This window comes from Zosterops lateralis, assembly GCF_965231275.1.
Source record: "Zosterops lateralis genome assembly, chromosome: 20".
Classification (NCBI taxonomy): domain Eukaryota; kingdom Metazoa; phylum Chordata; class Aves; order Passeriformes; family Zosteropidae; genus Zosterops; species Zosterops lateralis.
In genome coordinates, this window is record NC_139780.1 from 2201445 (window position 1) to 2225600 (window position 24156).

At 50.9% G+C, this 24156-nt stretch overlaps 1 protein-coding gene across 1 annotated transcript in view; it reads left to right on the forward strand.

Moving 5' to 3' along the window:
* Positions 1-289: 289 nt before the first annotated feature.
* The window catches only part of LOC310917489 (uncharacterized protein), a gene marked incomplete at both ends in the record, with an annotated part of 83875 nt that continues 60008 nt past the window's right edge, over positions 290-24156 (forward strand). The window contains one exon of the mRNA XM_083875786.1: positions 290-380. Coding sequence (XP_083731912.1) covers positions 290-380 — 91 coding nt within the window. The remainder of the gene's footprint in view (positions 381-24156) is intronic.

The window sequence follows — 24156 nt, forward strand, 5'->3', positions numbered from 1 at the left end:
TGGGGGGGGATCAGCACCCCCTGCAGAGCGCAGCCCTGTGCGCGTGTCTGGGCTCTGTCCGTCTGTCCGTCTGTCACCCGAGGGACCCCCCATCCCCAAACTCCTCATCCCCGGGGGTCTCCGGCAGCGCGGCCGGTTTTGGGGAGGGGGCGATGTGGGACGTGACCCCCGGTGCGGAGCGGGGCAGGGCAGGGCCGGGGGCGGGGCCGGGGGCCGGGGCTGTGCCTGTGCCTTGTCCCGGCGGCGGGGCCGGCCGGGGATGCGGCGGGGCCGGGATGCGGCGGGCGCGATGCGCTGCGGGGCGCTGGCGCTGCTCTGCGCCCTGTCCCTGTGCCCGGCGGCGCTGGCGGCCCCCGAGCCGGGCTCCGGGCTGGACACGGGTAGGACCGGCGGCCGGGGGGCTCTGGGGGGGCTCTGGGGGCTCGGCGGGGCTGGCGGGAGCATCCCGGGCAGGGATGGGGGCGGTCCCCGGTGGGATGCGCTGGGAGCGGCGAGAGGGGCTCGGGCGGGACCCCCGGGACTCTGGGCGAGGGGGGTGAAAAGGACCCCCGGGTGCTCCGCTATCCCGGCCACGGGGCAGCCAGAAATGCTGTGGGGAGAAAAAAGCTTCGCCCACGGCCAGGGGAGTCCCCTGTGAGGTGCTGGGGGCGCTGGGGGCGCGCAGGGACAGACCCTTTGGGGTGTCCCGGAGCGGGTGTGGGACCCTCTCCCTGCGGGACGGAGCAGCCGGGTTTGCCGGGATTGCTGTGTGGCTTCTCGTGTCTCTCACATCACAGAATCACAGAATCCTAAACTGGTTTGGGTACAAAGGGACCTTAAACTCAGCTTGGTCTGTCCCCAGCCCTGGGCAGGGACACCTCCCACTGCCCCAGGCTGCTCCAGCCCCAATGTCCATCCCAGGGATCCAGGGGCAGCCACAGCTGTGCCAGGGCCTCAACACCCTCCCCTTTGGCTCAGCATCATCCAGGTGTGAGGCTGTGCCCAGGCTGAGCTCAGGGAGGATTTCAGGTTTTATTGTAGCTCTGACTGGTGCCTGGTGCAATCCCCCAAACGTGGGGTTTTCCTGGGCTTTGGCCTAAACCCAGGACATTTATTTGGGGCTGAGGCTCTTGTTCCCCACCAATGGGGTCTGTGTGGTGTCACAGCTCCAGGAAACCCCCTGGAGGAGCAGGATGGGGAGTGAGGGGCAGCTGAGCTGGGCTGGGCTGGACTCCCTGCCCCTGGGGCTGGGCTTGGCTCAGGAGCCGGGGCAGTGACCCCTGGCACTGCTGTGCCTGGCTGGGTGCCCTGGGCGCTGATCCCGAGGCAGGTGGGGAATAACTGAAGTGTGGAGCGAGTGCCAGGGGAGAGCAGCTCATGGCTGGGGCCAGGACTTGGTGTTCAGAGCTGGGGAGACCTTGCTGAGGTTCTGTGTCCCCTCTGCTCCAGCAGTGGCAGAGAAGAGGGCACAGCACATTGTGGCATCTTGGGCTTGGAAGGAAATTGGGATCCATTTTTTAGGCAATGAGGATCTTCTTCCCTCCTCCTCAGTCAGGAGAGGGTGATTTGCTGCTCCTGGATCTCTGGGTTGGGCTGTTGGTGGCTGTTGGTGTTCTTGGTGTCCTGTCCCCTGTGACCATGGCTCCCACTGCAGCTCACCCATATCCCATATCCCATATCCCATATCCCATATCCCATATCCATATCCATATCCCATATCCACATCCCATATCCCATATCCCATATCCCATATCCACATCCCATAATCCATATCCCATATCCACATCCCATATCCCATATCCATATCCCATATCCACATCCCATATCCCATATCCCATATCCCATATCCACATCCCATATCCCATATCCCATATCCCATATCCCATATCCCATATCCCACATCCCATATCCCATATCCATATCCCATATCCCATATCCACATCCCATATCCCATATCCCATATCCCATATCCCATATCCCATATCCCATATCCCATATCCTGTATCCCATAATCCATATCCCATATCCCACATCTCATATCCCATATCCCACATCCCACATCCCATACCCCATATCCCATATCCCACATCCCATATCCCATATCCATATCCCATATCCCACATCCCACATCCCATATCCCACATCCCACATCCCATATCCTTATCCTGAATCAAATCCATCCCATGAACACTAAACCAGGTGTCAGCTGGAGCACCGAGCTGGCCTGGGAATGGTGGAGAGATGGACTTTTAATGGAGCAGTTATCGAAGTTGTGCCTATTTTTTGTGGTTTCATGAAAACCTGGAAGGGCTTGGGTTGAAAGGGACCTTAAATCTCATCTCACCCCATCCCCTGCCATGGGCAGGGACACCTCCCACTGTCCCAGGCTGCTCCAAGCCCCAATGTCCATTCCAGGGATCCAGGGGCAGCCACAGCTGCTCTGGGAATTCCATTCCAACCCCTCCCAGGGAACAATTCCTGCCCAGTTTCCCACCCAGCCCTGCCCAAAGCCATTCCCTGTGTCCTGTCCCTCCATCCCTTGTCCCCAGTCCCTCTCCAGCTCTCCTGGAGCCCCTTTAGGCCCTGCCAGGGGCTCTGAGCTCTCCCTGGAGCTTCTCCTCTCTCCCAGCTCTCCCAGCCTGGCTCCAGCCCTGGGAGCATCTCTGTGACCTCTTTGGTTCATTTTTCACCAGGAGCTGCAACAATTCCCAAGAGTTCCCCCTGCAGTGCTGCGGGTCTGGGATGGGGGTGGCACTGACAGGGATTTTGGGATTTGGGATGCTGTGGGGTGGGATCAGCCCCAGCTGCCCCTTCCTGTCCTCACAACCTGGGGGTCTCCAGGGCTCCTCCCACCACTCCTGGTCTGGTTAAGAAAGGAGGAGGATGTAGGAATCTCCTTGGTTCAGTGGGAGCTCCTGGGAGCCCCTTTTCCCTCAGGAAATGCAATAAATGATAATCACAACCACACTCTGCAAAACACAAAACTCTCCCCCAAATCAATCCAGAAAATCCTGTCTGGGAATGAGATCCAAAAAAAAGGAAAGGGTAGGAACAATTTGCCATTAATTAAAGCTGGAGTTGTCCAATTAAAACCTGCTTAATTAAGGGAGGCATCAAAAAACTCACGGCTTGGCTCCTGCAGATGGCAATTCTTGCTTGAGGTTTTTGGGGAAAAATGGATTTTCAGGAAATTATCCTGCTGGAGGTCTGAGACTCCCAAATGTCAAATCCAGCATCGTGCAATGTCCTCAAATCTGGGGTCTTTTTGGGAATGGGCACATGGACTTGATAAAAGAAACATTGAACCTGCTGAAAATATGGAAAATTATATAAAAATTGTGTTGTATCAGTGCTGTCTATGTACAGTTGCATGTGTTTTATATATTTATATATAAATATATTTATTTGTATTAAATCATGTTTGTGCCTGGGCCTGATGCTGATAATCTTAACTAGTTCCAAGTCCAACTTCTTAAAAACCTTCTTAAAATCCAGAACTCTTAAAAATCCAGAAATCCCAGATTTGTACTCTTTGTGTCTTTTCCATCTGACCCTCCCTTGTATGGGAGTGTCATGACATCCTTAATTAGGCAATTATATGGAATTACCAATTTTTTTCCCCTTGACAAGACCCTAAATTGTGCATTTAAAGTGGAATAAACACAGGGGTCACTGCCCGTGCCCCCAGCACAGGGAGCAGCTTCCCCTGAGGCTTTGCCCCTGCCAGGGCAGGGCAGGAAAAACCAAACCCTGAGGGCTCTCAGGACTTGTGGGAACCCCAGACAGAGCCCACCAGGACAGTTTTACAATCCAGCTTTTATTCCTGAGCTCTTTCATGGCCTCCTCTTTGTGCTCCAAAGGGAGGAGGAAAAATACCTGCTTGAGTTTGTGCTTCAGATCCATTTGAAGGATTCCCTTATCTGAACTCTGGGTTTGCTGAGCATCATTTCCCCAGCTGGTTCCTGCTGGATGAAAGAGCCTTTTCCCTAAAATCCCCCAAAGGAGCTGAATTCCTGCTCTCCCTCCAATCCCTTCTCTGGCTCCCTTGGGGCTGTGTGGTTGTGCCCCCCTCACAACCCCTCAAGGGTTGTGTCCTTGGTGACTCTGTGTTGTGGTTTGAAAGCAAAACGAGGGAGAGGCTCCAAGTCAGAAATACAATTTAATAAGAAGAAAGGTAAAAAGGTAAAAATAAAATAAAATCAATGCAATAATACAAAAGAGCACTGCCAGAGTCAGAACACACCCTGAGCAGGGTGGGGGGAGCAGTCCAGGTGAGGGGCTCTTCCTGAAGCAGTGATCCCACAGAAAGGTCTGGGAGCTCTGCTCCTCTGGGAATCCAGTGGCTCAGGGCTGCTTGTCCTGTCCCAAATCCCAGATTCTCTCCAGGTGGGAATGCTTAGCTCCTCCCCCTGGGCATTGGGAGCATCTCCCAATGGGATGATGAGTCGTGCAGTGGCTCCTTGATGGCCCATTAAACAGAGAGAGCTCCTGGAGGGAGTTCCCTGTGAGTCCTGGGCAAGGCATTGATGGGCCATGAGCAGAAGAGCCCAAAGGAGGGGCCTGGGAAAACACTGCCCCACCTGGTTCCAACAGCTCATGGGGATGGGGGTGGAATAAATACTGTGTGCACATCCTACACTGCAACCCAGGACACTCTGGTGTGGCTGCTCTGGGAATTCCACCCTGGAATTGGCCCCAATTTCTTTGGACACATCTGATGGGGAAGGTGCTGACCCAGGACTTGGCCCTAATTTTGGGATGTGGCACATGGGGTACGTTTGTCCTGCTGTCCCACCTCCCCGAGGTGACAGGGGACACAAAGCCCTGAGGGATGGGATGCAGGGACACTGAGGCACCTCCATCCTGGCCTGCCACATCCAGCTGCTTTGTGCTCTGCTGTTTTACTTTGCCCAGCTGGAGCTGTTTGGGTTGGAAAGTCTCTCCGTCTCGTGCTGGATTGTTTGAAAACTTTCAGCCCGAGTTTCCCAGCTGTTCCCAGGATCCCTGTCTTCAGAATATGTTGCTGTTCCTGGAAGTTGGAGTGCAGAGCTGGTGTTTGGCTGCATCCCCACGAGATCCCTCCAGATTAGACCGAGTTAAAAACCTGAAACTTCTCCACAAGCCTCATTTCCTAAAGCCTCTTTTTCCCTCTGGATCCAGGCCTTGCTCTGAGGTGGCTCTGGCACTCACAGCCCGTGTCCCCTGTGCCACCACAGAGCACAGAAAGATGCCAGAGCTGCTTTCACCTCCCTTTTCTGCACCTTAGTGGGTGGAAATGGTTCCACATTATTCCATTTAAACTCTGGGAGGGTCTCAGGTGCTGTTCCTTGGGGGAAGAGTTCCCAGAGAAGTGAAATGGATCATCCTGCAGGCTTGGGATCAGACCAGCTCACCAGGAGGATGCAAACACCATTTCCCATGGGAAAATGGACAGTCACACCTAAACCTTGCCCAAACCTCCATCTCCCCGTGTCCAGCCCAAACTGAGCCAGGCCGGGCTTAGGCAGAAGATTCCAGGGGCAGACACAGAGTTTGGTGTGAGAAACAGCTCGAAGTGGCTGCCCACACCTCCTTCCTCTGGGCAGGCTCCCAAAATCTCCTAATTCCTTGCAGGAGGAGCCCCATCTGCTCCTGGTTGAGGTCCTGGCCCTGGGGGTGACGTAACGTCGGTGCCTCCCTGGCTGAGGCAGCTGCAGCTCCGTGTGCATGTTCAGGATGTGCTCTAAATATATATTTCTGTGTTTATAGACACAACTGGCTCTCACAGCCAGCCTGGGGCTGGCACTGCCTGTGTGGGCCAGGAATTCTGGCTGTGGTGCCCTGGCTGGGGCGGGGAATGGTTTTAGAGCTCTGAGGAGGGGTTTGTTCCCTGGACATTGCAGATCGTGGGATCAGTCGCTCCTCGGGGGGTTTGGGTGTCTGGGGATTGTCTGGGAGGGAAAGCTGGGGGATGTCAGTGGGTTTTGGGGTGCTGGGATGGGGCCTCGTGGAGCTGCGGGGTGCAGGTTCAGGGCTCAGCTCTGCAGGGAGTGAGGAAGGATCACAGAATCAATCACAAAATCTGTCAGTCAGAGAATCAACCACAGAATCACAGAAGCTATCACAAAATCACAGAACCACAGAATCAATCACAGAACCACAGAATCAAGCACAGAATCAATCAGTCAGAGAATCAATCACAGAATCACAGAATTAATCACAGAATCAATCACAAAATATGTCAGTCAGAGAATCAATTACAGAATGACAGAATCACAGAAGCAATCACAGAATAAATCAGAGAATCAATCACAAAATCACAGAACCACAGAATCGATCACAAAATCTATCAGTCAGAGAATCAACTACAGAATCACAGAATCAATCACAGAATCAGTCACAGACTCACAGAATCAATTACAGAATCAATTACAGAATCAATCACAGAATCAGTCACAGAATCACAGAATCAATCACAGAATCACAGAATCAATCACAGAATCAATCACAGAATCACATAATCAGTCACAGCATCACAGGATCAGTCACAGACTTAATCACAGGCTCACAGAAACAATCATAGAACCACAGAATCAATCACAGAATCAATCACAAAATCCGTCAGTCAGAGAATCAATCACAGAATCACAGAAGCAATCACAGAATCAATCACAGAATAAATCAGAGAATCAATCACAAAATCACAGAACCACAGAATCAAGCACAAAATCTATCAGTCAGAGAATCAACTACAGAATCAATCACAGAATCAATGACAAACTCACGGAATCAGTCACAGCATCACAGAATCAGTCACAGAATTAGTCACAAACTCACAGAATCAATCACAGAATCAATCACAGAATCAATCACAGAGCCACAGACTGTGCTGAGCTTCCCATCCCTCCTGCCCAGGAATCCCTGGGCTGTGGCAGGGGCTGTGCTGGTGCTGCAGCCCTTTCCAGGCTGGCAGAGAACGGGGCTCCCCCTGCTCCTGTCACCCCTGGCAGAGTCTTTGGGGACAGATCTGACCACAGGAACCCCATTTCCTTCCCCTAAAAACAGGCTGCTCACCCAACCCACCACCCCATTGTAGGTTTTTGGTGCTTTGCTCTCTGTTTTTAGACAAACAAGGCTTTTCCCATCCCAGGGAGAGCTGGAGAGGCTGAGCATCCCCGGCTCTGTGCGATGAGCAGCTCGAGGGGCACTTGGGGACATTGGCAGAGGGAAACTCTTCCTGCCCGCCCGCTGGGGGCAAAAAGGGATTCCGTGTCCCCGCTATGTCCCCTTTGTGCAGAGCCCTGGCTGGAAAGCTTTCCTCGCTCGGGGTCAGCGATTAAGGAAAAGAAAAAACCTCTCCAGGATTTAAGCGCCCTCCTCCTGCGCCTTTGCCGCTCCAGGAACTCAAGAGAGCAGCGAAATGACAAAATAAAATCAGGTTCTGTTTAGCGCGCCTCCAACCCTGACAGGGGGTTCTGTGCCACAGCGAGGGCAATTAGTGCTGCACTAATTAGCGCTGCCGGCAGGGCGGTCCCTGCGGGGTCAGGGGACACCTCAGGTCACACCGAGCTGATCCCGCCCAGGATGGGGACAAATGGGGACAAATGGGGACAAATGGGGACAAATGGGGACCGGCCGGCGCGTGGCTGCGGGAAAGGGATGGGCCGGGGGAGAGGGGATGGGATGGAGGGACAGAGGGACAGGGGGACAGGGCGGGACAGGGGGACAGGGCAGAGGACAGAGGGACAGTGCGGGACAGAGGGACACAGCAGGACAGGGGGACTCTGCAGGACAGGCGGCAAGGCAGCATGGAGGGACATAGAGGGACATAGAGGGACATAGAGGGACATGGCAGGACAGAGAGACAGGGCAGGACAGATGGACACAGCGGGACGGGGACAGGGCAGGACAGAAGGACAGGGCAGGACGGAGGGACATAGAGGGACAGGGCAGGACAGAGGGACAAAGGGACACGGCAGGATGGAAGGACATGGAGAGACAGAGGGATATGGAAAAGGGACAGAGGACATGGCAGGATGGAGGGACAGAAGACATGGCAAGACAGAGGGACAGGGCAGGACAGAGGGACAGGGCAGGACAGAGGGACATAGAGGGACAGAGGGACAGGGAGGGACAGAGGGACACAGCAGGAGAAAGGGACATAGAGGGACATGGCAGGACAGAAGGACAGGGCAGGATAGAGGGACACAGCAGGACAGAGGGACAGGGAAAACCTGTCAAGAGCAGAGGGAAGATGGAGGAGCAGTGCAGGAGGGGCCTAGCATCTCCCACATGACCCCTCTGGAGGGTTTTCCTGGGAGCAGCTCCCGGTGTCCCTGATCATTCCATGGCTTTGGGGTGGGGACAGCTCTGGCTGTGAGGTGCCTGATGTCACTGCAGAGGTGACACACTGGGGCTGGGAGATCCTTAAAGTTCCTTCCAAGGATTCCCCCCAAACCTTCCCGGGATTCTGGGAATGTCAGGCTGGGGCTGAGGCAAGGACTGAGCAGTGCTCTGCCCTCCTCTCCATGAATAACCAACCCCACGGTGAGGATTCCTGGGAAAGGGAACATCCCCAGCTCCCAGGGCTGGAAACACAGAGGGGACCAGTGGGGTGGGGTGGGATGGCACAGGGCAGGGCTGCAGCTCCCTGGTTCCTCACTCTGCACAGCCCTGGGTGACTGTGGTGCCTCTCTGCCCGTTCCCATCTGTCCAGCAGGGAATGGTGTGAGACAGACGCCTCTCCTCCTTCTGCAGCGGCTCCCAGCTGGGTCCTGAGCCAGGCGGGGATTTGCTTCCATTAGCTCCTCTCTTTTTTCCTTTTTTAACCTGCCAGACGTGTTTGGAAGCAGGGCTGTGATCCTGCCAGCGTGCTCTGGCTGTCACTGCAGCGTTCCCTCCCTGCCAGGGCCAGGTCTGTGCCCTTCCACAAGAGACCTGCAGGACCTGAGGAATTCACTGGAGCAGATCCCAGCAGGTCTGGGCATGGCCTGAGGGGGTTGTGACCCATCCCTGAAAGGTCCCCAAATCCAAGGACAGAGTAGAAGAAATCCTGGGTGTGGGGACTAGAGAGTTGTGGGGTGAGGAGGATTTATTGAGATTTCTCCATGTGCATGGAACCCACAGCTGAGGGGATTTGGGGTGTGAGACAGCTGGGGGACCTGGAGCTGCTGGAGAGAGTCCAAAAAGGTCACAGAGATGCTCCCAGGGCTGGAGCCAGGCTGGGAGAGCTGGGGGGGCTCACCTGGAGAGGAGAAGCTCCAGGGAGAGCTCAGAGCCCCCTCCAGGGCCTAAAGGGGCTCCAGGAGAGCTGGAGAGGGACTGGGGACAAGGGATGGAGGGACAGGACACAGGGAATGGCTTTGGGCAGGGCTGGCTGGGAGATTGGGCAGGAATTGTTCCCTGGCAGGGTGGGCAGGCCCTGGCACAGGGTGCCCAGAGCAGCTGTGGCTGCCCCTGGATCCCTGGGATGGACACTGGGGCTTGGAGCAGCCTGGGACAGTGGGAGGTGTCCCTGCCCATGGCAGGGGTGGGATGGGATGAGCTTTAAAATCTCTTCCCACCCAAACCATTCCATCATTCTCTGATTTCCTCTCTAAACAATTAAATGTGTTTATACTGAAGATTAGGCGCACACCAGACAGGTAATTTCTGCTCACAGTGAAGGAGATACATTTTATTTATTACTTTCTCTGCTCCCCCGCTGCTGAACCTTCATTTCTGAGCCACATTTCCCGAGGCAGCTCCCGCTGGGAGTGGGAAATGCTTGATGAAAGAGGCAGGTTAAACGAGCTGCCATCCCGGGAAGGCAGCAGCACCCAGGAGTGGAACCTTTCCTTTGACAGAGCTGCGTTATTAATACGCGTTTGAAGTCCTGGAATGGATCAATGGAGCAGCTGGGCCCTGCCTGTGGAAATGCCGGGGCTCTGTTTTGGCAGGGCTCAGGGAGATGTTCTGTAATGAGAGCTATTAAAAGGTCGTTAGAGATGCAGAGGAGTTTTGAAGTCAGATCTCAGTTTCTGGCAGCGGATTTTGTGTGAGCAGATTTTTAATCAACTCCTGTGCTTTTGCCTTTTTTTTTTTTTTTTTTTTTTTTTTTTTTTTTTTTTTTTGCATTCCTGGAGCTTTGTGGCTGTTTCAATTTTAAGGATGGCGAGTGAAAGATGGGGCTGGAATTCATGTCAGGAGACAAGAAATGTTGTCCTTCATGCCACATGGTCCCCACCAGCCTGGCTGGTGACATTTTGAGCAGTGTGGAGTTCAAGTGAGCTGCAAAGAAAAGGGGCAAAGAGAGAAAAGCAGAGGGTTCACACTCTGCAGATTTTTAATCAACTCCTGTGCTTTTGCCTTTTCTTTCTTTTTCTTTTCTTTTGCATTCCTGGAGCCTTCTGGATGTTTCAGTTTTGAGGATGGCAGGTGAAAGATGGAGCTGGGATTCATGTCAGCACACAGGACATGGTGTGTCCATCGTGCCATGTGGTCCTGGCTGGTGACGTTTTGAGCAGTGTGGAGTTCAAGGGAGCTGCAAAGAAAAGGGGCAAAGAGAGAAAAGCAGAGGGTTCACACTCTGCATGTGGAGTTTGGGTGATTTAAAGAGCTTGAAAGTCCCCCCAGAGGTGCTGGCTCTGCCCAGGCTCCCCAGGGAATGGGCTCCAGGAGCTTTTGGACACCCAGGGGAGCCCAGGGTGGGATTGTTTGGGGTCTGTGCAGGGACAGGGGCTGGATGGATGATCCTGTGGGTCCCTCCCAGCTCAGGATATTCCATCATCTCCCTGTGCACCTTTATGGAGCAGAATCCACCCAGCTCCTCCTGGGAGATCACGGACCATGCAGAGGCCTGTGATGGTTCCCTCTTTATCAGGGAAAACCTTTAAGTTGTTAAAAAAGGCTCTGAGCACCCCCTTCCTCAGTGACTCTTCCTAAAGCAGAGTTCAGGCTCCTGCCCGGGGCACACAGAGCTCTGGATCCACATTAATTCATCCTGGAATGCCTCACTTGTGGTTTTCCTCTCCTTTTGAGGAGGCTTTGGGGAATCCTGCAAACCCTTCACCTCCTGCAGTAAAAGTGTTGTTAATTTTCTCCCCCAGCTCTGCTGGTTTTAATTGTGACTCCCACGTCAGCTCTAACAACCCACATGTTTCGTGTATTTATTATTTCATCTGCTCCTGGCCTGCCCCAAGGCTGGCTTGTGGTGGTTTCAGCTGCTGGCAAGGCTTTCAATCCAGATGACATATTTTTCCTAAAGGAGAAGAGGGGTGTTTGTGGGTTGTTGTTGTTGTTGTTTTTTTTTTTTTGTTTGTTTGTTTTTTTTTCAAATTCAGCCACAATTGTTGGTGTTAAAGCAGGAATTGAGCCGGAGATGTCCAGAAACATGGAATTACAGAGTGGTTTGGGTGGGAAGGGACCTTGGAGCTCATCTCCTGCCACCCCCTGCCATGGGCAGGGACATTCCACTATCCCAGGCTGCTCCAGCTCCATCCAGCCTTGGACACTCCCAGGGATGAGGCAGCCACAGCTTCTCTGGGCTAGATCACACAGTTTTGTTTTTTTTTCCTGCATGAACAGGAGCAGATCCCACTCTCTATAACCATTTTTTTTTTTTAAGAATTGTTTGAGAAAAAATGACCCAAAATTAAACTAAAGCAGGAAAAATGCTGTGCCTCGCTGTTGATCCCAGGCACAGTTATAGGAGGCAGTGCTTAGGTGTTGTATTTGTGCTTGTTGTAGTTTAATTTTATATTTTTTTCTGTCTTAAATGCACCAGGTGGTCATGGCTCTTGGTGATGGTGCTCCAGCAGCCCCAACTGGTGTTACTGGTGTGGTTCCTGCTGGTCTCCGGGAGAGCTGGGCTGCTAAAAAAAATCCAGTTTCATGGCTCTTGAGACACGGCAAGTGTGTTTGTGCAGTGGCAGGAGGGGGAGGAGGTGTTTTAGAGACATTTTCAGGGCATAATTCACCTTGGAAGAAACTTCTGGAGGTTGGGCAGCTCCACACTGATCCAGGGACCTGGGGCTGGCTCCAGTGTTTGCCTGTGAGGACAGGAGTGGCAATTCCAAGGCTGTTCCTTTGTGTCTGGGCTCTTGTTCCCGAGATTTGCCGTCTGGTTTTGTTTAACTCGCTCTCAAGCCTTGGGGAGAAGGGTCTGGGGTTACGTCAGAGCTGCAGCTTCCTCCTGTCGGGGCAAGGAGCCAACTGATACAGGAATGGGCAGAGGAGGCTGGGCTGACACACTCCATGAGCTCCCAGGGTGCAGAGACAGCCCCAGAGTTTGGAAAATTTGTGGGAATTGCAGCTCCCAAGGCAGAGCTTCACCCTCCCAGAGAAGGGAAGGAGCAAAAGGGAGGAGGCTGAGCCCAACCTGAGTGTCTGCAGCTCCCCAAGACACTGAAGGGATTCAGGAAGGAGCATCCCAGTGTGTATGGGGCTGCTCTGCCTCCTCCTTCCAGCCCAGGGACCCCCCATCCCTCACATCCTGCCCCTCCTGAGCCAGACATGTGCAAACGTGACCGGGAATCCACCCGGGATGGCTTTTCCTGCCCCAGGCTGGTATTTCCTCCTGGCTCCCTCTTCCCCCCTGCATGGCCCCTTCTCCTGGAGCCAGTCAGGCCTCGCTGCTGACCCTGACCCTGTTCCCCTCCTGGAGCATCTGGCAGGCACCTGCTGCCCAGGGCTGCTGCTGAAGCCTCTCCCAGGATCTCTCGGGTTTTATGTTTTTCTCTGCCCACCCAGGGACGCCACTTCTTGGGTTTTATGGTTTATTCTTCTCCCGAGATTTCCAAGACTGGTGGTTCATGTGGGTCCGAGGGAGTGTTTTTCCCTCCTGACCTCTGAAGGGTTTAAATCTGACTCTGTGTCTCTGTGCTCAGTGTGAGAATGATGTGGAGTCTCAAGGTCTTGGTTTTCTTGGTTTCTCGCGTTGTTTATTAATTCTTATCTTACAATTCTCTGTGTCCAGCCAAGGTGTTCACAGCAGCTCGGACACGATGGGACTGCCCCGTGATGGGAGGTCACTCTGCCTTTATACAGATAATTATGTGGTTATTATTTACCATTCCATACCAATGTCTGTCACCTGCACTAACAGGGTCATTTCTACTTTGCTCCAATCCACTGAAACTCCTTTGTGCCCACGACACTGCAGACAATGGAGGCCAAGGGAGAAGGAGAAGAACTCAGGGCACCACCCTGAAATCTCCATCTTATCCCCTTACATCTACACTCTAAAAATCCCAAAACTACAAAATCTTCTGCACAGTGATAAACTACACTATTGTCTGTCACACATTTGTGACTTGCAATTCTTCTCTGTGTTGGATGTTTTTCTCATGGACCAAAATCAAAGCCTGTGTCCTCCTGGGCTCTGTGCCAGGCAAACCCCCCTGCACAGACCCCAGACCCTCTTTCTCAGGTCCCAGGCCTCTCTATTGAGGTCTGTGACCTTCCAGGGTGCCCAGAGGGATGCCCTGGACTCCAACAGGCTCCTTTTTTTGGGATGTGTTCCCTCTCCAGCCGTGCTGTGCTGGTGGGGACACCTCTCAAAGGGACTCCTCCCCAAGGACAGGACATCGCTGCTCCTTCCAATTGAATTATAAAAAAAAAAAATGGATATTGATTTAAAACTAATATTCAACTATGACGGGCAAAGACTCTTTAACAGTTTAAAGTTAGGAAGTGTGTGTTTATTACGACACCAGGTATAGCTCTCAAATACACACCTCAAATTACAGATGATCACAGGGGTTTTTTATGCACAGGATTATAGAATACCCAAAACACAAATGCATATTCATAATTCTGATACATCTTATTCTTCTTTTTGTATAGTAATTAGCCAAAAAAGCCATTAAGCATGAGTAGTTTGTTCTTTGAAATGAGTCAGTGGTCTTTTTATGGGATGGGGTTCCAAAAATAATGAAGTAAAATGGGTTTTCTTCTTTTGACTTTTTAACTTTTTAGTGTTACGTGGCTACTGCATCTTGTTTTTCCAGGACTGTTTGATTTATGATTGGATTGTGTTCTTGGAGTCTATTGATTATTTAGGATGCAAAAGCCTGGTTTGACAGGTTCCATGGTTTATCAGTTCTTTACATCTGGTTTCTGTTAACAAAAGGGAAGCTTAGCTACCTTACCTCAGCGATATCTATTTTAACTAAAGTCCTTAATTTTTCTAAATTAATGTTTTACAATTGCTGGGGAAAAGGCTCCTCCAGGGGAAGGTTTGAGGGATGTGCTGGAGGTGAGGATGGGATTGGGGATGGCTCCATCCTGATCCCCCCCTGTGCACACCTGGCGTCCAGGAGTGAATTTTAGGGGATCTTTGGGACAGGAAACCTTCTGGTTGTGGTTAATCCCTTCCTGAGGCCTCCAGCAGATGGGATGTTCCCTGGGCTGAGCTGCAGAACAGCACAAGGACAACCAGAGGCCTCAGTGCCGTGGTCTTCTCCTGACAGGGGAGAAGAAGGGGAAAACAGGAATGGGGAAATGGGAATGGGGAAAACAGGAATGGGGGGAATGGGGAAAAGAGGAATGGGGGAGAACAGGAATGGGGGAAACAGGAATGGGGGAGAAGAAGAATAGGGGAAAACAGGAATGGGGGAAACAGGAATGGGGAAAAACAGGAATGGGGGAAAACAGGAATGGGGGAAATGGGAACAGGGGAAAACAGGAACAGGGGAAACAGGAACGGGGAAAACCAGGAATGGAGGAAAACAGGAAAGGGGGAAAACAATGACAGAGGAAACAGGAATGAGGGAAAACAGGAATGGAGGAAAACAGGAATGAGGGAAACAGGAAAGGGAGAATACAAGAACAGGGAAAAACAGGAATGGGGGAAAACAGGTTCCTCCTTTCCCATGGCAGACTCTGGGGTGTTGGGGAGGATTCAGTGATCCCAAGAGCCAAGAGGTCCCTGAGTTGTCCCTGGGCAGGGGTGATACAATGGGCAGTGGAAGGATGGCCGAACCAACCTGGTGTGAGGATTAATGAGGAGATGGAAGCTTTCATCGGGGCTGGGGTGTGGTGGGTGGACATTGGCGTCCTCCTGAGCATGGAGAGGGGCTGGATGATTTTCCAGATGACATCATAAGCTCCTGGCTTAAAAAAAAAAAAAAAATAAAATCCCACAAAAAACCACCAACAAAAACCCACAACTAACAAACTAAACTTTCCAAAAAACCCCAAAACTACTCCCCTCAAAAAAAAAAACCCAAGCCCCCCAGCCCCCTCCAAAAACAACAACAAAAAAGTTTTAAAAGAATAAATAACAAATATTGCCTCTGAACATTTTGTGTCGAGTTTTTGTGCTTGAACCATGAGCACTCAGGTTTCCTGTGCTTTTCTCTTATGAGTGTGAGACTCAGGAAGTTTAATTAAAATTAGTTTAGAGCTGTTAATGAGCCCAGCAGCTGGAGCATTAAGTCTTTGCATAAACAAGTGGGGAGTGCTCCCAAAAACAACTCCAAGGCCCTGGGCCCAGCTCTGTGGTTTTTATCCTGAACTGGGCTTGGATTTTCAGTCCAGAGGGTCCTGTCCATGGTGGAGAACATTAAATCTCCTCCCCAGCATCTCTGCTTCCTCCTCCTCCTCCCCAGGAGGGTGTCTGTGAACACTCTGCAGTGTGAACACCAGGCCAGGGAGTGGGAATTCACCCCGGAGTGACCTCCTGATCCTAATTAAAACAACTCCTGCGCTGTTATTTTTAATTTGCTGTGTTTATTTTCCCCCCTTCAGAAACAGTGTGCAGCAGCAGGTTGTGAACATGGCTCTGCTGCAGCTCGGTGGGGATTGGATCAATGTTGAGCCAAGGAAGGGTTTTTCATGGAATCCTGGAATGGTTTGGGTGGGAAGGGACCTTAAATCCCATCTCATCCCACCCCTACCATGGCAGGGACACCTCCCACTGTCCCAGGCTGCTCCAAGCCCCAATGTCCAGCCTGGCCTTGGGCACTGCCAGGGATCCAGGGGCAGCCACAGCTGCTCTGGGCCCCCTGTGCCAGGGCCTGCCCACCCTGCCAGGGAACAATTCCTGCCCAATCTCCCATCCAGCCCTGCCCAAAGCCATTCCCTGTGTCCTGTCCCTCCATCCCTTGTCCCCAGTCCCTGGAACAGAGACTGGACAGAGCTGGAGAATAAAGTAGAGATTTACTGAAAAGCCTTTAGGATCCACCTTGGGCAGGACAAGAGCCTGGCCAGGGCTGCACCCAAGGTGGACCCAAAATGGTCACAAAACGGCCAACTGGTCATGAGGTCTCACATTTTTCTAAGTTTTGGTCCATTTGCATTTTGGGGTTGAATTGTCCAATCCCAGCTCCAGGCTGTGAGGTCCCGTCCTTCTTGTCCCTCCCTCCAGCCCCCCTTGTTTGTGCTTTTGGGGCTGAGAGTTGTCCTTGGTGTGCAGCAGGAAAAGGGTTTGTTTTGTGTCCCTGCTGTGTGCAGAGCTGAGTGACACTGACTGTGAGCTCAGAGCTGCACCCCTGGGCACCACAGAATATGAAAATATGAAAGATAAAACTTAAGGCATCACAGGAGAACAATTCTGCACCCAAACCTGCCTGTGGGGAGCCCCTTCTCTGGGCTCAGCCTCCCCCAGGCCCTCTGCACCCAGCCTGATGTGAGAACATGAACCCTGCTCCTTTTCACAGCACACAGTTGCCTTTTCCCAGCTTTAATCTCCCTGAATGTGTTTTTGTTTCATTTTTTATATTCCTTCCAGGCTTTTACTGCAATTCCCACAGGCCGGAGCGGGTCGGGGATGCTGATTGGAAACAGAGCAGGGCTGGAAGTAGCCGAGATAAATGGGCTGATAAAGCAGCCAGAGCCTGATGTGGGACAGTCCTCATCCCTTTCTCCCTGATCCAGGGGGGCTTCAGGCAGCCAGGAATGATCCACTCCTGGGAATTGCTGCTGCTCAGGGCAGGGAATGGAGCTGGGGAAGGGTCTGGAGCACCAGGAGAGGCTGAGGGAGCTGGAAAGGGGCTCAGCCTGGAGAAAAGGAGGCTCAGGGGGGACCCTGTGGCTCTGCACAAGTCCCTGCCAGGAGGGGACAGCCGGGGGGGGTCGGGCTCTGCTCCCAGGGAACAGGGACAGGAGGAGAGGGAACGGCCTCAGGCTGGGCCAGGGGAGGCTCAGGGTGGACACAGCAGGAATTTCCCCATGGAAAGGGTGATTAAACATTGGAAAGGGCTGCTCAGGGGGAGTCCCCATCTATGGAGGTGTCCAAGGAAGGGCTGGAGGTGGCACTCAGGGCTCTGGGCTGGGGACAAGGTGGGGATCAGACACAGGTTGGACTCTGTGATCTCAGGGATCTTTTCCAACATCACTGACCCTGGGATTCTAACCTGGCTGCTATTCAAAAAACCTGAGTGTGTTTCCCTAACCTCACTGATTCCCCAATCCAGCAGATCCACCTGGCAGGAGCCAGAGGGGCTCAGAGCCACCTCCAGATGAGGCAGAGAGATCCCAGTTACACCTTCCCAGGTCTCAGAACTCTGCTCCCCTCCTGCCCTCCAGCCTGGCAGACCCAGCCCTCTGTCTCAGACAGGAGAGGGAACAGCCTCAGGCTGGGCCAGGGCAGGCTCAGGGAGGACATCAGGAGGAATTTCCTTATGGAAATCATTGTTAAACATCAGAAGGGGCTGCCCAGGGAGGTGTTGGAGTCCCCATCCCTGGAGGTGGCACTTGGGGACCTGGGGCAGTGCTGTGGGAACAGTTGGACTTTGGAAGGCTTTTCCAGCCTGGGGAATTCCATGATTTTGTGTTTGCTGCTGCTTTGCTGCCCTGCCCATAGAGGAGAGCTGACTGCCAGGGATCAGGGACAGGAGTTACCACAGCAGGAGATGAATGTTCCTCTGCTTGGGTAAATGACTGGATTTTCCTCAGCTCACACCTAGAGGTGGGATAAGCCTGGAGGAGAGTAGGTGGATTTTATTTTATTTTATTTTATTTTATTTTATTTTATTTGAGAGTAGGTGGATTTTATTTTATTTTATTTTATTTATTTTATTTTATTTTATTTTATTTTATTTTATTTTATTTCATTATTTATTTTTTATTTTTTAAAATATTTTTTATTTATTTGTTTATTTATATTTGATTTTATTTTATTCACTTCAACAGTTGTCATCTCAAAGACATCCCAGAGCTGCTGGCTCTGAGCAGGGTGCAGGAACCAGGAGATGATTCATGGTTGATGTTGTGTTAATTCGTGCCCTGAATTCCTTGTCCTTGGAGCTCCTCCTGGATCCTCATGTCCTCATTGTGATCCACACTTTGCTGCCAAACACCATCGCATGGGGCTCCCAGGGCTGGAAATCCCATTTCCTTCCCTGTGGTTTTCCCTAGAAAAGAAAATACTCCTTGCTCTTTCTCGATAGGACAAGAATAGACAGCCTCAGGTTGTGTCAGGGCAGGTTCAGATTGGAAATGAGGAAAAATTCCTTCATGGGAAGGGTTTCATCAGTCCATGATTTAAATGCTCCAGTCTCATCCCTGGAGGGATTTAAAAGCTGTGTGGATGTGGCATTTGGGGACGTGGGTCAGTGGTGGCCTTGGCAGAGCTCTGGGGATGGTTGGACTCAGGAGGGCTCCTGAAATGCAGGAATCAATTATTTTAGGGAGAAGAGGTGTTTGAGCCTGTGCACACCCTGCAGCAGTGTCCTGGGCTCTGAGGCAGAGAGGGAACAGCCCCGTGGCTTTGCAGGTGTGTGATTTAACCTCATTTTTGTCAGACTTTACAGCAAATTAAAACAATTCAATATCTAGGGCTGAGCCGATCCCTTGGAGTGTTTCTCTTGCTGCAGCTTTGATGGGAAAGGCACAGCAGCTCCAGCCAACTCCACTTTTCACATTACTTTGTTTGCTTCACTTCCAAAGCAGGAAAAAAGAAGCAAAGCCATTCCTTTATGTGATCCTGCTGCTCCCAGAGCACTGGAGTGTGCTGGAAAAGCTGGAAACTGCTCCAGCCCAGCGGGAATGCTGCTGCAGCAATCTCCGGGACATTGAATCTGATTGACTGCAAAACAAACTCAGCCCTGTGGGTTTGGAGGAGCCCTGTGAGAGCTGCTGGTTGGATAAATCCTGCAGGAATTGCTGCAGTTGGACAGGAAAGTGAGGGGTTTGTGGCCTGAGGAAATGCAGGTGTGGGAGCAGGAGCAGCCATCCTGCAGCACTGCAGACTCTCAGGGAGCTGTGCAGAGCCGTTCATTTTTGTCGTGGTTTGAAAGCAAAACGAGTGAGAGGCTCCAAGTCCTTCCTTCCTTCCTTCCTTCCTTCCTTCCTTCCTTCCTTCCTTCCTTCCTTCCTTCCTTCCTTCCTTCCTTCCTTCCTTCCTTCCTTCCTTCCTTCCTTCCTTCCTTCCTTCCTTCCTTCCTTCCTTCCTTCCTTCCTTCCTTCCTTCCTTCCTTCCTTCCTTCCTTCCTTCCTTCCTTCCTTCCTTCCTTCCTTCCTTCCTTCCTTCCTTCCTTCCTTCCTTCCTTCCTTCCTTCCTTCCTTCCCCTTATTGACTGTGGTCCAGCTATCTTTTCCCTGAGCAGGGGTTATATAAACCTCACCCTTCCTTGTTCTGTCTCTTTCCCCCCTGGAATTTCGAAGAATAAACACCTGGGACAAAAGTCTTGGGGAAAGAGCCTATTCTGAGATCTTTTATCTTGTCCCTGGTATAATTCCCTCCAAAGCCTCCTAATAACTGACCAAGCTAAAGGTCTCAGAGGTGGGTGGGGGGCATTTCTACACTGATCCAGCACCTTTTCCCTCCTGACCAGGGACAGGAGCCAGGGCACGGCTGGAGCTGGGCCAGGGCAGGCTCAGGCTGCAGAGCAGGGAAAGGCTCTTCCCCCAGAGGGTTCAGGCACTGCCCAGGCTCCCCAGGGAATGCCAGAGCTCCAGGAGACACTCCCAGGGGTGCCCAGGGAGGTGGGCAGGTCACAAAGCTCAGGATCTTTGGGACAGCACTCCCAGGATCCCTGGAAAACCCCCCTGACTCCCACTTTGGTGTGGCTCTTTTCCCTCCTGGCACTGAGAGGCAAAGCCAGGTGCCCTGGGTTGCTTTTCAGCACCTGGGAATGTTTGAATGTCTTGGAAAGAGAAACCTTGAAACCTTCCAGCAGGAGGAGGATTTCTCCCACAGTGATACTGGATCCAGGATAAGGCTTAAAAAAAGAATTCCTGGCACTTTTTTGGGGGGGATAATGTGAAATATTGTTTTAGTTCAGGAAATCCTTCTTTTCCAGTCAAGATGGTTAATTCATGGATTTAAGGTTTTCTTCTTCTTTTTAAGCATTTCAGGGTTAATTCATAGATTTAGGTTTTCTTCTTCTTTTTAAGCATTTCAGGGTTAATTAATGGATTTAAGGTTTTCTTCTTCTTTTTAAGCATTTCAGGGTGGGTTGTAGGTGATGTCCTGGTGTTCTCCAGCCTGTGTGTGTCCATAAAGGTGGGAATTCCAGGGGTTCTCTTCACTGCTCCAGAGCATTTTTGTCCTGGAGGTGGCTTGAAAATGAGTTGGAATGGAGATGCAGCAGAAATATTGTCTGCATGGTCAGACATGAGAGAATCCAGAGGATTCTGAGATGTGGAATAGAAGAATAGAGAGGAATTCTCAGCTTGGGGATGTTTTCAGGTTGGCTGTTTCCAGGTAAAGGAGCAGGAATTGAGGGAGGGTGGGCTCAGGAGCTCAGTGACTTCAGGGATGGTGAAAATGGGTCTGATCAAGTGGAAAAGTTCCAATCAGGAAGTGGGAGTGAAACTCCAGCCTCTTAAAGCTGTTGGGTTTCCTGGGGTTTGTGAAAAAAAATAAAAATAAAAATAACCCCAAAAAGTGTTTTACTGGAGGAGGGAGGAAATGTCCTGTCATCTCCAGGGGTTAAAAATAACACTGAATTTTCACTTTCCAACAGTTTCAGTTAATTAAAGTGAACTTGCACTGAATAAAACAAAAAAGAAGCAGCTCATCCACAGAGGTGAAACCTTTCATTTCTGGGCTGACTCAAACTGACTCATTTTCCTTTTTTTTTTTCTTTTTCTTTTCCTTTTTTTTAAACTGAAATATTAGGAAAGTTTTTTGTTTGACACACGACTTCTTTCTAGAATTTCCCTTTAACCCTGAGAGCTCCCCCACATCCCAAATCCATCCTTTCCTCAGTCTGGGCTGCTCAGGGAAGTGATGAATCACTAACAAATGTTTTCCTCTGCTCAAAGGCAGAGGGAGGAATGAAGAGCAGATTTTATATATATATATATATATTTTTTTTTTTTTTTTTTCAAGGCAGAGATATCTCTGCTGTTCAAACAGGACTTGTCAGCTCTGTCTGGGGCTCTCCCCAAATCCACCCAATTCCCAGTGCAGAGGGAGCAGGATGGGGGAGTCTGTCTGACTCAGGCCCTTCTCAGCTTTGCTGGTGATAAATAATCCAGGCTCAAAAACTGGAGTTTTGAGGGGAGAAAAAATCTTTTCCTCTGGGTTCTACTGCATTAAAAAACAAAACAAAACAAAACAAAACAAAACAAAAAACCAAACCAAACCAAACAAAAAAACAAAACCAAAAAACCAACCAACCAACCAAACAAAAAACCAAAACAAAAAAAAAAACCCTAAAAAAATCCTAACCCTCCCAAAGATAAAAAAAACAAAAAAAAAACCCCAAAAAAACAAACAAAGAAAAAAAAAACCCCAAACAACAACAACAACAAAACCACAAAAACCCAAAAAAAAAAACCAACCAAACAAAAAAAACCAAAACAAAACAAAACAAAAAAACAAACAAAAAACACCCAAAAAACCCAAAAACAAAAACAAAAACAAACAAATAAAAAACAAAAACAAAAAAAAAAAAAAAACAAAACAAAACAACAACAAAAAAAAAAACAAAACAAAAAAACCAAAACAAAACAAAAAAAAAAAAGAAAAACAAACCCCAAACCAAAAATAAACCCTCTGGGAAATTCTTTACGTTAGTGAAAAAAAAAATAGAGAGAAAGGAAAATTGGTTTGAGCTGGGAAATCATTCTTGATGGTGTTTTACAGCCTTTAAAGCAGAAAATACAGGAATGGGCACGAGCCAGGCTTTGGATAGGAAGTTTTTCAGGAGGAACAAGAGGGTTTTGAACCCTGGAGAGGGAAAAGGGATGGAGGTGTCCACACCCACCAAGGGGATTTTGCATATTAATTAATAAAAATTAATAATTTTTTTTGCACAATCTCCTCCTGCCCTCGTGCTGAGCGTGTCCTCTTTGAGATCTCATCACACTGGAAGGTTCTGGAAGCTTCTTCAGCCCCATCCATGCTCATCCTCATCCAAATTCCCAACTGTGGAGCCTCCTCAGGCTGCCCCAGGGAGCTCCAGAGGGTTCAGACCCTCCTGGGTACCTCCAGCACCATTTTTGGGGTTTGGCAACTTCTCTGCCCATAAATAAAATCCTGGTTTGTGCTTATTTGCCCAGAGCTGCTCTGGTTCCAGCACCGTGGGCTCGACCTGAGCTGGTGAAAGGAGTTTAGAGGAAGAAATCTTTTGGTTTGGGGCTCTCAGAGCCTCCCGCACCTCTCTGGGGAAGCAGCAGCAGCTCCTGCCTTGGAGCAGCTCATGGGGGGAATCTGAGAACTCCCAGGCACCCAAAGATAATTTTGGGTGTTTTTACAGTGGCGGGGGAGAGGTGGGAGGTGATGAGCTCTGTCACAGGAGCATCTGGGAGCCGAGTCAAGGCTGAAACCGCAACAATTCAATGGTTTGTGCAGAAACCTGGCGAGAAGTGAATCACAAACCTGCACATGTTTTGCCTGGGGTGAAAAATCCTGGCTGTTGTTTGGCTGTGAGATGGTTGAGGCTGGGAAACACTCATTTGGAATCTGTTTTTTTTTTTATTCTTGTGTTGAAGGGAGCAGGAGGAGAAGGCTTGGGCTGCTGGAGGAGAGGTACAGGACTCCAGGTGGCTCTTTAAAAGTGCTGTTTATTCCATAGATTGAAGTCACAGCAGTTGTGGGTCTGTGTTCAGCTGTCAACAATTCAATGGTTTGTACAGAGACCTGGCAGCTGCTGGGTGGGGAGTGAATCACAAACCTGGAAAAGCTTTGCCTTTAGCCACCAGCCTGGGCTGGAGGGAACCCCAAAGAGAGAGGGAGAGGGTGTGAGGTGAGGGAGGTAAAAAAGCCAAGAGGGGTAAGAGAGAGGTAGAAGAGGTAGAAGAGCAAGAACAAGAGGTAGAAGAGAGTAGGGGGAAAAGAGAGCGAGGGCAAGAGAGCGAGGACCTTGTTACAATCCATTCTATCTCCGTTTGTGTTGAATATTCTAATTTACAGTGACCAACCAGCACGAGATACAAAACCTACAGACTCTGCATGCAGCCCATGAGAACTGCTCTATCACCACATCATCCTGTATTCTAAACTCTAAAGACAACTTTTCTTATCCACCTTTTCCCTGATGCCTTGGCAGGGTGGAGAGGGGCTGCACCCTTGGCTCCTTTTGTTTTCTGTCCTTCAACCCATCTCCAGCTCATCCCCGTCTTCCTGCCTGCCATGATCACATCTCAAAGCTGCCCTTCATTTCTATTTCACTCACAGGTTTTACATCTCCAGTATTTCTTACCACACAATCATATCCACAAACCTTTCCTGTCCCATCTTTCCCAAGAAGGGAACATCAGTGTCCCCAGAGTGGGGACTGCAGCATGAAGTGGGGATTGCAGCATGAAGTGGCTGCATTTTCACAAAAATCAACCCTGCACTGACCTGTGGCCATCCTTTAAAGGGACAGTTGTCCTGGCTGAAGGGTGACGGGGTGAAGGAAAGCTGTCCCTGAGCTGGGATGGGTTTGGCCAGAGGTGCAGCAGGGACAGTCCTGGAACAAACCCCTCACTGCTGAGAGGATCAGGCAGGAGCTGGAGTGTCCCACTGGCTCCCCTGAGCTGCCATCGCTGCTGGGGAGGCAGCAGAGGTGCCCAGGAGCCTGGACATGGCTGGGCCCTGGCTGTGTGCCCTCTGGAACAGCACAGGAGCCTGGCAGCTTCACACCCATCCCTGTGTCCCCTGGCAGCCCCACACCTCTCGGGTTAAATCGGTTGTTTCTCACCCGAGATTCCAAGGCTGGTGGTTCCTGTGGGCTAGAGGGAGTGATTTTCCCTCTCAACCTCAGAAGGGTTTAAGGTCTGCTGTCTGACTCTGTGTCTCTGTGTTCTGTGCTGAGCTCGGGGCTCGGTGTTCGGCGTGAG